The 12,611-nt window shown below is 43.7% G+C and overlaps 1 protein-coding gene across 2 annotated transcripts in view; it reads right to left on the bottom strand.

Moving 5' to 3' along the window:
- The window catches only part of parp8 (poly (ADP-ribose) polymerase family, member 8), a 475,386-nt gene that overhangs the window by 117,873 nt on the left and 344,902 nt on the right, over window positions 1-12,611 (bottom strand). For both annotated transcript variants that reach the window (XM_068032748.1, XM_068032749.1), the window contains 2 exons: window positions 11,949-12,002; window positions 11,770-11,865 (listed from right to left, as the gene is read on the bottom strand). In XM_068032748.1, the coding sequence (XP_067888849.1) occupies window positions 11,770-11,865; window positions 11,949-12,002 (150 nt within the window). The remainder of the gene's footprint in view (window positions 1-11,769; window positions 11,866-11,948; window positions 12,003-12,611) is intronic.

The following is a 12,611-nucleotide window of genomic DNA, read 5'->3' as shown; positions in this document are numbered from 1 at the left end:
TGTCATGAACATAGATTTTAAACTGTTACTGGAGTGAAGAAAGACTTGTTAAACAGATCAACCATGGCTGGAAAAGACATTTGCATATTAACAGACAGTGCTTTGAAGGACAAAGCAGCCATTCCTTGACACATTCAACCCACAATGGACTTTTGATCACCAGACGTTGAAGGTGGGGGAGCTCGCATTCCAGGTTGACTGCTAAGATGGCTGAATACACAAACAGACATGGTCAAACCAGCTAGTCACATGACTAACCTGCTGGGCAATCTGAGTTTTCTGAATTTGTACAAACAGTTTGGGCAGAAAGTCTGTTTGCTCCTGGACTGAGATGATCTCTCTCCTGTCTGCTCCCATCTCTTTCTCACAAGCCTCTGAATCCACTGAAGACACATGAACCCCAAGAGAGAGAAGTCTCCCACAGCGAACAAGGTTTAAGAAGAATACTGGGCCCCAACGAAAAGCAAGATCCACCTACAATCAAGGACTCTACAGTGAGCTCGAAGAACCATAACAAAAACTCTTCAGATATTGCCTAAAAATTTTCCCACTTCATTTTTCTTCTGTTCTTTTGAATGTGTGTATCATGTATGCATGCTAGTGTGGTCGCTTCCTGTATCTGTGTCAACCGAATTAGAATTCAATTTTAAGTTTAATAAATTTCAACTTTTCTTCTTTAAACCTAAGAAAGCTTGTTTGTGCTGGTTTCTTTGCCTTATAATAGGAAAGCGGTGAACAAGGATTCACCAAGGGGGAGCTAAAAAACACGGTGTGTTTAAAATTAAACCCTATTACAGTAAGACCAGGTGAAGGCTGAAAGGGACCCCTAGACCTCTTTCTCACCTGGTCATAACAATATGGAGAGAATGTTTCCACTTGTGGGAAAATCCAAAATTAGGGATTATAAATACAAGCATAAAACCAATAGTGAAATAAGGAGAAATTTCTTTGCTCAGGGAATAGTTAGAATTGTGGAACTCATCAGAACAGTAAGTGATTGAGGCAAATAGTTTAGATGCTTTCAAAAGGAAACGAGATGAGTACCTGAGAGTAAAGGGAATAAAATGATATGCTGAAAGGCTTAGGTGAGCGAGATGGAATGGAAGGTGATTCATGTTGAGTCGAAACACCAGCACAGCTAGTTGGACAAATGACCATTTTCTATGCTATGCATTCTATGTAACTCAATGTACAAAGTCAATTAGTGCACATGGGATGCATCCTATATTACTGAAAAAGGAAAGAAAAAGATAGACTTGCATTTATATTGTGCCTTTCACGACCACTGGTCATCTCAAAGCGTTTTACAGCCAACAAGGTACTTTTTGAAGAGAAGTCACTGTTATAATGCAGGAAACGCAGCAGCCAGTATGCGCATAGCAAGCTCCCAAAAACAGCAGTGATAATGACCAGATAATCTGTTTTTGTGATGTTGAATGAGGGATAAATAATGATTAGGACACTGGTGACAACTCCCCTACTCTTCTTTGAAATAGTGCTGTGGGATTTTTACATCCACCTGAGCAAGCAAATTGGGCCTCGGTTTAACGTCTCATTCAAAAGGCGGCATCTCCGACAGTGCAGCAATCCTCAGTAATGCACTGGAGTGTCAGCTTTGATTTTTGTGCTCAAGCCCTGGAGTGGGACTTAAACCCAAAACTTTGTGACTCAGAAATGAGAGTACTACCAACTGAGCCACAACTCGAGGAAGTACAGATGGAAATTGTGAGACTCTGGTCACAGTCTTCTCATTCACCTTAGATATGGGGGGGGAGCGGGGGTGGTAATGGTGCAAAACGAATGGAGGATTACAAATTTTACACCCTATTCAAAAAAGGGGAGAGAAATAAACTGAGCAATTAGGTGCATCAGTCTAATGTTGTTGGTGAGAAATGCTTATAGACAATAATGCAGAAAAAAATAACGAATTGTCACTTGAAACATTATGAGCCAATAAATGAAAATCAGCACAGAAATGTTAAAGGCAAATTGTGTTTGAATTAATTGAGTTCTTTGATGTAGTAATGGAGAGGGTTAATGGGGGTAGTTTGGTTGAGGGTTGTGGATATGGGCTTTTAAAAGGCATTTGATAGAGTACCAGATGAAGATGATTCAACAAAATCTAATGCTACCAGCTCCAGAACCTCTCCTTCCAATACCAGGGAATCCTCCTTTGTGTCGGAAGTAATGAATTTTGGGGTTCAAGACTTACTTGCTCGCTACGGAGATGGACAGCCCAGATATAGCAGCAAGCTGTAAGAAAGCAATACTCATACATTATGTAGGAGCAGAAGGACAGCAAGGCATCTACATTTGATATGACAGTGAGTGCTCTCGGAAAATACTTCAGGCCAAAGAAATGCGTGAAGATTGAGGGATTCACATTCCGCCACAGATCCCAGAGACATGGTGAGTCCATTAAACAATATGTTGTTGCTATTACAGAGACTTGGTTGAGGGAAGGGCAGGATTGGCAGCTAAATGTTCCAGGCTTTAGAAGCTTCAGGCAGGATAGAGGGGGATGTAAAAGGGGTGGGGGAGTTGCATTACTGGTTAAGGAGAATATCACAGCTGTACTGCGGGAGGACACCTCAGAGGTGTCATGCAGCGAGGCAATATGGGTGGAGCTCAGGAATAGGAAGGGTGCAGTCACGATGTTGGGGGTTTACTACAGGCCTTCCAACAGCCAGCAGGAGGTAGAGGAGCAGATATGTAGACAGATTTTGGAAAGATGGAAAGGTAACAGGGTTGTAGTGGTGGGTGATTTTAACTTCCCCAATATTGACTGAGACTCACTTAGTGCTAGGGGCTTGGATGGGGCAGAATTTGTGAGGAGCATCCAGGAGGGCTTCTTGAAACAGTATGTAGATAGTCCAACTATGGATGGGGCCATTCTGGACCTGGTATTGGGGAATGAGCCCGGCCAGGTGGTCGAAGTTTCAGTGGGGGAGCATTTCGGGAGCAGTGACCATAATTCCATAAGTTTTAAGGTACTTGTGGATAAGGATAAGAGTAGTCCTCGGGTGAAGGTGCTAAATTGGGGGAAGGCTAATTATAACAATATTAGGCAGGAACTGAAGAATTTAGATTGGGGGAGGCTGTTTGAGGGTAAATCAACATCTGACATGTGGGAGTCTTTCAAACGTCAGCTGATCAGAATCCAGGACCAGCATGTTCTAGTGAGGAAGAAAGACAAGTTTGGCAAGTTTTGGGAAGCTTGGATAACACGGGATATTGTGAGCCTAGTCAAAAAGAAAAAGGAAGCATTTGTAAGGGCTGGAAGGCAAGGAACAGATGAAGCACTTGAGGAATATAAAGACAGTAGGAAGGAACTTAAGCAAGGAGTTAGGAGGGCTAAAAAGGGTCATGAAAAGTCATTGGCAAACAGGATTAAGGAAAATCCCAAGGCTTTTTATACATATATAAAGAGCAAGAGGGTAACCAGGGAAAGGGTTGACCCACTCAAGGACAGAGATGGGAATCTATGCGTGGAGCCAGAGGAAATGGGCGAGGTGCTAAATGAGTACTTTGCATCAGAATTCACCAAGGAGAAGGACTTGGTGGATGATGAGCCTAGGGAAGGGAGTGCAGATAGTCTCAGTCATCTCATTATCAAAAAGGAGGAGGTGTTGGGTGTCTTGCAAAGCATTAAGGTAGATAAGTCCCCAGGGCCTGATGGGATCTACCCTAGAATACTGAGGGAGGCAAGGGAAGAAATTGCTGGGGCCTTGACAGAAATCTTTGCATCCTCATTGACAGCATGGTTTTGTGAAGGGGAGGTCGTGTCTAACTAATTTGATTGAGTTTTTTGAGGAAGTGACGAAGATGATTGATGAGGGAAGGGCGGTGGATGTTGTCTATATGGACTTTAGTAAAGCCTTTGACAAGGTCCCTCATGGCAGACTGGTGCAAAAGGTGAAGTCACACGGGATCAGAGGTGAGCTGGCAAGATGGATACAGAACTGGCTCGGTCACAGAAGACAGAGGGAAACAGTGGATGGGTGTTTTTCTGAATGGAGGGATGTGACTAGTGGTGTTCCGCAGGGATCAGTGCTGGGACCTTTGCTGTTTGTAGTATATATAAATGATTTGGAGGAAAATGTAGCTGGTCTGATTAGTAAGTTTGCGGACGACACAAAGGTTGGTGGAGTTGCGGATAATGATGAGGATTGTCAGAGGATACAGCAGGATATAGATCGGTTGGAGACTTGGGCGGAGAAATAGCAGATGGAGTTTAATCCGGACAAATGTGAGGTAATGCATTTTGGAAGGTCTAATGCAGGTGGGAGGGATACAGTACAGCACAGTGGCGCAGTGGTTAGCACCGCAGCCTCACAGCTCCAGCGACCCGGGTTCAATTCTGGGTACTGCCTGTGTGGAGTTTGCAAGTTCTCCCTGTGTCTGCGTGGGTTTCCTCCGGGTGCTCCGGTTTCCTCCTACATGCCAAAGACTTGCAGGTTGATAGGTAAATTGGCCATTATAAAATTGCCCCTAGTATAGGTAGGTGGTAGGGAAATATAGGGGACAGGTGGGGATGTGTAGGAATATGGAATTAGTGTAGGATTAGTATAAATGGGTGGTTGATGGTTGGCACAGACTCAGTGGGCTGAAGGGCCTGTTTCAGTGCTGTATCTCTAAATAAAATAAAATAAAAGTAAATGGCAGAACCCTTAGGACTATTGACAGGCAGAGAGATCTGGTCGTACAGGTCCACAGGTCACTGAAAGTGGCAGCGCAGGTGGATAAGGTAGTCAAGAAGGCATTCGGCATGCTTGCCTTCATTGGTCGGGGCATAGAGTATAAAAATTGGCAAGTCATGTTGCAGCTGTACAGAACCTTAGTTAGGCCTCACTTAGAATATTGCGTGCAATTCTGGTCGCCACACTACCAGAAGAATGTGGAGGCTTTGGAGAGGGTACAGAGGAGGTTTACCAGGATGTTGCCTGGTCTGGAGGGCATTAGCTATGAGGAGAGGTTGGAAAAACTCGGATTGTTTTCACTGGAAAGACGGAGGTGGAGGGGCGACATGATAGAGGTTTAGAAAGTTATGAGCGGCATGGACAGAGTGGATAGTCAGAAGCTTTTTCCCAGGGTGGGAGATTCAGTTACTAGGGGACATAGGTTTAAGGTGCGAGGGGCAAAGTTTAGAGGGGATGTGCGAGGCAAGTTTTTTACACAGAGGGTGGTGAGTGCCTGGAACTTGCTGCCAGGGGAGGTGGTGGAAGCAGATACGATAGCGACGTTTAAGAGACATCTTGACAAATATATGAATAGGAAGGGAATAGAGGGATGTGGGCCCCGGAAGTGCAGAAGATGTTAGTTTCGGCAGGCATCAAGATCGGCGCAGGCTTGGAGGGCCGAATGGCCTGTTCCTGTGCTGTGCTGCTCTTTGTTCTTTGTTCTTTGTTGACAGCATTGCAGCAATTGACGTCTACATATAAATTTGGCACACGAATCAATGAACTAATTTGTGACCAATTAAATGAAAAAGCATCAATTCCATGAATTAGGGAAAGTCTTCTCATGGAGGATGATGATTTAACCTTGGAAAAGGCCAGAACCTTAGCAGTTCAGATCAAATTTGCCATGCTAGATTCGGAAAGGTTACATGCATATGCACCCTAAGACTCAGGCTTGCAGACATAGCTTGCCCAACCAGCTTCAGTGCAAGAGTTCAATACTTCAGCAAGCTCATCAAATTGTGCCCCATCATGGTCAGTTACCTGCAAAACTGAGCCCAAATTGTGGAAGATTTAGATGTAGGTGAGCACTTTGGTGATAGTGATCACAATTCGGTTAGGTTTACCTTAGCGATGGGCAGGGACAGGTATATACCGCAGGGCAAAAATTATAGCTGGGGGAAAGGAAATTATGATGCGATTAGGCAAGATTTAGGATGCGTAGGATGGGGAAGGAAACTGCAGGGGATGGGAACAATCGAAATGTGGAGCTTATTCAAGGAGCAGCTACTGCGTGTCCTTGATAAGTATGTACCTGTGAGGCAGGGAGGAAGTTGTCGAGCGAGTGAGCCGTGGTTTACTAAAGAAGTTGAAGCGCTTGTCAAGAGGAGGAAGAAGAAGGCTTATGTTAGGATGAGACGTGAAGGCTCAGTTAGGGCGCTTGAGAATTACAAGCTAGCCAGGAAGGATCTAAAGGGAGAGCTAAGAAGAGCAAGGAGAGGACACGAGAGGTCATTGGCGGATAGGATCAGGGTAAACCCTAAGGCTTTCTATAGGTATATCAGGAATAAAAGAATGACTGGAGTTAGATTAGGGCCAATCAAGGATAGTAGTGGGAAGTTGTGTGTGGTATCAGAGGAGGTAGGGGAAGTGTTAAATGAATGTTTTGCATCAGTATTTACAGTAGAGAAAGAAAATGTTGTCGAGGAGAATACTGAGATTCAGACTACTAGGCTAGATGGGATTGAGGTTCACAAGGAGGAGGTGTTATCAATTTTGGAAAGTGTGAAAATAGATAAGTCCCCTGGGCCAGATGGGATTTATCCTCGGATTCTCTGGGAAGCTAGGGAGGAGATTGCAGAGCCTTTGTCCTTGATCTTTATGTCGTCATTGTCGACAGGAATAGTGCCGGAAGACTGGAGGATAGCAAAAGTTGTCCATTTGTTCAAGAAGGAGAGTAGAGACAGCCCTGGTAATTATAGACCTGTGAGCCTTACTTCGGTTGTGGGTAAAATGTTGACAAAGGTGATAAGAGACAGGATTTATAATCATCTTGAAAAGAATAAGTTTATTAGCGATAGTCAGCACGGTTTTGTGACGGGTAGGTCATGCCTCACAAACCTTATTGAGTTTTTCGAGAAGGTGACCAAACAGGTGGATGAGGGTAAAGCAGTGGATGTGGTGTATATGGATTTCAGTAAGGCGTTTGATAAGGTTCCCCATGGTAGGCTATTGCAGAAAATACGGAAGTATGGGGTTGAAGGTGATTTAGAGCTTTGGATCAGAAATTGGCTAGCTGAAAGAAGACAGAGGGTGGTGGTTGATGGCAAATGTTCATCCTGGAGTTTAGTTACTAGTGGTGTACCGCAAGGATCTGTTTTGGGGCCACTGCTGTTTGTCATTTTTATAAATGACCTGGAAGAGGGTGTAGAAGGGTGGGTTAGTAAATTTGCGGATGACACTAAGGTCGGTGGAGTTGTGGATAGTGCCGAAGGATGTTGTAGGGTACAGAGGGACATAGATAGGCTGCAGAGCTGGGCTGAGAGATGGCAAATGGAGTTTAATGCGGAAAAGTGCGAGGTGATTCACTTTGGAAGGAGTAACAGGAAAGCAGAGTACTGGGCTAATGGGAAGATTCTTGGTAGTGTAGATGAACAGAGAGATCTTGGTGTCCAGGTGCATAAATCCCTGAAGGTTGCTACCCAGGTTAATAGGGCTGTTAAGAAGGCATATGGTGTGTTAGCTTTTATTAGTAGGGGGATCGAGTTTCGGAGCCACGAGGTCATGCTGCAGCTGTACAAAACTCTGGTGAGACCGCACCTGGAGTATTGCGTGCAGTTCTGGTCACCGCATTATAGGAAGGATGTGGAAGCTATGGAAAGGGTGCAGAGGATATTTACTAGGATGTTGCCTGGTATGGAGGGAAGGTCTTGCGAGGAAAGGCTGAGGGACTTGAGGTTGTTTTCGTTGGAGAGAAGGAGGAGGAGAGGTGACTTAATAGAGACATATAAGATAATCAGAGGGTTAGATAGGGTGGATCGTGAGAGTCTTTTTCCTCGGATGGTGATGGCAAACACGAGGGGACATAGCTTTAAGTTGAGGGGTGATAGATATAGGACAGATGTCAGAGGTAGTTTCTTTACTCAGAGAGTAGTAGGGGCGTGGAACGCCCTGCCTGCAACAGTAGTAGACTCGCCAACTTTCAGGGCATTTAAGTGGTCATTGGATAGACATATGGATGAAAATGGAATAGTGTAGGTCAGATGGTTTCACAGGTCGGCGCAACATCGAGGGCCGAAGGGCCTGTACTGCGCTGTAATGTTCTAATTCTAATTCACAACACCATGTCCAGCTCAAGGGAATAAGTGTAACTCATGTTCAAAGTGGAACCATTTTGCAAAGATGTGCAGGTTGTCAAAGGAAAAGACTGCATCAGTTCGACACATAGGGGAGTCTCTTCCTGAGAGTGATGTACAACATGTATATTGCATCGCAAAAAGTAAAGCACCAGGTCACTTTAAGGAGAGCTTAGTCAAGATCGCAGGCATCTCAGTGTCACTTCATATTGATGTTGGTGTGAATGCATCTATTTTGAATGACAAATACTACCATCAGTATTTTTTGCGATTCTCTCTCACTTCTGCGATGGACACTCTTCAAGCTTATGATGACACTACCATTCCAGTTTTGGGGATGATCACAGTTCCAGTACGCTACAAAAGCGTCACCCCAGACAGCTTCACTTTCTATGTCGCTAAAGGCTACAGGGTAAAGGCCTTATGGGGGTAAACCTTTTTGATAGGCTTGGATTCAAATTAGAAGACCCCACCAGAGCACACATTAATGGGATTGATAATGCTGGTTATACACGCCAATATCCTTCCTTATTTCCTGGATTTGGGGAGATCAAAGGGTACTGTCATGCTTCTCACGTCAACACATCAATTTGACCAGTTTCACAAAGTTTGAGATGGCTGCCATTTGCAATCCGTGCTGAAGTGCCACAGGAACTGAAATGACTAGAACCAGACGGTAACATGGAACGAATTGACTCATCGCCGTGGATATCAAATCTAGCCAGTGCACGATGAAAAAATGGTGAACTTCAACCATGCATTGACCTAAAGGCAGTCAACAAAGCTATCAGACCAGACAAGTATCCACTTCCTACAATTCAAGAACTGTCAGCATCATTTCATGACTCCACAGTCTTCACAAAGCTTGATTATGCGACAGAGTTATCTTCAGATACTTCCAGAAAACCAAAGCCGATATCTTACAGATTTTGTTACTCATGAAGGTGTGTTTCAGTACCGAAGAATGCCATATGCACTAAGTTAAGCTCCTAGCGCATTCCAAAAGATTGTTTCTTCAGTCTTGCCAGATGTTGAGGGAACGCTCAATCTACTTGACGACATCGTTGTCCATGGATGGGACAAAGCTGAACATAACGATTAACAACAGTGCTCACTCGTTTGTAAAACACAATTTGACGCTCAACGAGGACAAATACATATTTGCGGCAACTTTCTAGGCTACAGAGTGTTAGCAGCTGGAGTAAAGCCTACACACGACAACGTCAAAGCCCTTCATGCACTTCCAACACTGTTTAATTTGAAAGAATTGGCATAATTTCTCAGTACTACCAACTTCTATCATAAATTCATTCCTAATTACGTAGAGATTGCAGAGGCTATTCAGAAGCTACTTCATAAAGAAACTCAATGGGAATGGACTGTCGCACAGCAAGCAGCATTTGAATCGTTAAAGGCGAAGGTAGCATCTCCACCATTCCTCACGCATTTCAGCCCACATGCAGAAACATATGTCACGACAGATGCATCAGGAACTGCAACTGGTGCTGCACTCTCACAGTCCATTGATGGATGCGAATGACCAATAGCTTATGCGTCACGCCCATTGTCAGGCGCTGAATGTAAATATTCTACTGGAGAGCAGGAAGTACCAACCTGTATCTATGCATGTGAACATTGGCACATGTATCTTTTTTGGTAGAAAGTTTACTCTTCGTACCGATCACAAAGCATTGACTACATTATTTGTTATGTCAGGATCAGGTCATCGAACTCTATGCATCTACAGATGGTCAGATTGTCTACATCAGTTTAACTTCAAGGTTGAGTACCTTACGGGTTCACGCAACCAAGTCACGGATATCCTTCGCCGTAATACTGTCGCAGGTCGTGTTAGCGTCAGCAAAGCGACTTGCGACTTTGAAGACCATGTGATCGCAGCGAGTTCGCACGTGACCACGAATCTTGTTACACGAGAGGAGTTGGAGACAGAGTCAGCAACAGATAATATACTGAAGCAAGTAAGTCAATACCTCAAATCTGAGTGGCCTTGTGATATAGGGGAAGAACTGATCACATTTTGGAGTACACAACAAACTTGCATTATTTGTGAATAACTGTATTGCACGTGGCACTCAGGCAGTTATCCCAAAGGCACTACAGCACTGTGTATTGCATCTTGCCCATGAAGGTGTTGCTAAGATGAAACAATGATCCCATGAAGCAGTCTGGTGACCAGGAACAGATCGCTGTATAAAGAGTTCATTCGGAACTGCGTAGCTTGTGCACTAGTGAAAAATCTGTTAAACCATGTCCTGCACCTCTACAACCAACCCCATGGCCAACAAAACTATGGCAACAACTTCAAATTGATATTTTTGGAGAAGTGCAAGCAGCCCCTTCAATGTTTTTTGCTTGTTGTTCATGATCTCCATAGCAAATGGCTGGAAGTTTCTGTAACAAGTTCCATTACAGCCACTTCAGTTATTGACATTCTGGACAAGTTATTTACAAAATGGGGTTTGTCAGAGACCATCACAACAGACAATGGACCACAGTTTGTTTCAAGTCAATTCACAGAGTTCCTAGTCAGTTACGGAATCCATCACCAGCTGACGTCACACTACAACCCGCAATCGAATGGTGGCATTGAACAATTCAACAGGGTGATAAAGGAAAGTCTGAAAGCTAGTATGTCGGAGGGGAGAACATTCAAACAGTCCATTCACATCCTACTCCACACGTACCGAACCCATCCCACACTCGCTAACCGGCAAGACACCTGGCGAACTTATGATAGGTCCTAACTTTCAAAATCCACTGACCATTCTTAAGCCACCACTACTCGTTAACGAGGATGTCAGAGTGAAAGCAGATGAAATCGCAAAGTGACAAGATAAAACAAAAACAAATGCACAGGCACAAGGAAACCACAGTTTAAAGTTGTAGATTGAATTCAAATCAAATGGCCAAATCACGACCACACACTTGCTTCATCAGTATCAGGTCCAAAGCAGATTAAATGTTTGCTCAGCACAAATGCTTATCTGTTGGCTGACAACAGCAAGTGAAATGCAAGACGTTTAATAGGGAGCAGACCAGGATACTTTGAGGATAATGGTTATGAGGATATATTTCCTTTTCCTATGAATGATATCGATATTCTGCCTCATCAAACTGATCAAACAGATCCACAACTTTAAATTCATAGATCTAATCGAAGACCAAACAGACCTTCCTATCTCAAAGACTATTTCTGTACTTAGAGAAAACAGACAAGTTGAACACTAAGAAATAACTTGATGTATATATGTTTGTTGTTTAGAATACTTGAATTTAAAAATAATGCCTTTAATCAAAAGGGGGAAAAATGTAGTGTTGGATTGATCAGGGTTTGATTGTATCAATCTGTCCACTATCTGTGTTCACTGTGGTTCATTGGTTAATTCTCTGGGTAGGGCTGCCGAGCAAAAGTGAAACTAAGGCAGTCACAGCTAGAAGCTTCTACAGAACACACTGCTCTGATTGTAGTGAAATCCTGTAAGAGCCTTTACAGTTAAAGTCCTGTAAATAAACCAGTTGGTTATTTAACACAAGTGTGATATCTGTATTGTTAAATCAGATATTACAAATTAAACCCAGTAACCCAGCGTAAACATAAAAACCCAACATCAGTTTAGTTCTTTCCTTTATCTACACTCTAATTGTCGAGTACACACTCACTGCATCAGAATGCATATGCATGTTCAAAATAAAGGAGCAAAGGTTCTACTTACTCGGAGCATTGGCCCATTCTGAAAGACGTGGGGCTCGTCACACACCACGCAGTACTCATTGAGGATTGGTATCCGTTGCTCTGCATACTCAATTGTCTGCACACAATAAAGGAACATCAATTATGAAAAAGCAAGAGACTGGTTAATGGCTGAAGCAGTGATACTGATGAGCTCCTTACCTGCACGAGAAACCCATGCTCCCTTGACACTAGTGTTCTCATATTACAGCCAGACTAATGGAAAAAAGAGAGGAAAACAGAATATTAGCCATAACAATAAAGATTGACAGAAATCAATTTATCAGCATTGCTTTCCCTCAAGATACCAGGGAACATCCATGAAGCTTACTTACACTATCATTACTAAAGGAGCAATGTCATGGTTTTCAAATATGTGCAGTTACTTGGAACAGCCAGGCACAGCCTGCTACCAAAACCCACCTGGAACCACCATATTTGATGCTATAACATGTTCACACTAACACAGCCAAAGCCCCAACCCTTCAGTGTGCAACTGGCGGAGCATGATCCTAGTGGGATATAGGGCGGGGCATGGTCGGGAGGATGGTGGAGATTCTTGGATGTCGCCCAAATGCGCTGGATGTTTGACCCATTCATGACAAAAAAAATGTCACTCATGTGAGGGGGTGTGGAGCTCTTCTGCCTGCACCCTGTCACGTTCAAACAGAGTTTAGGTACGCCTCAAGAGCACTACCAGGCTTTCCTGAGAATTCTCCCTGAAGCATCATGTTTAGTCCAATGGGATTCTTGTATGCTGAAAACAGGCATAGTTCCTGCTATAGGCCTAGAATGGACCTTAGGGTCTAAAGTGAATGGAAATTA

This window comes from Heterodontus francisci, chromosome 1, assembly GCF_036365525.1.
Source record: "Heterodontus francisci isolate sHetFra1 chromosome 1, sHetFra1.hap1, whole genome shotgun sequence".
NCBI classification, from domain to species: domain Eukaryota; kingdom Metazoa; phylum Chordata; class Chondrichthyes; order Heterodontiformes; family Heterodontidae; genus Heterodontus; species Heterodontus francisci.
Note: the sequence above shows the minus strand (reverse complement) of the source record. Positions and strands in the feature narration are given on the sequence as shown.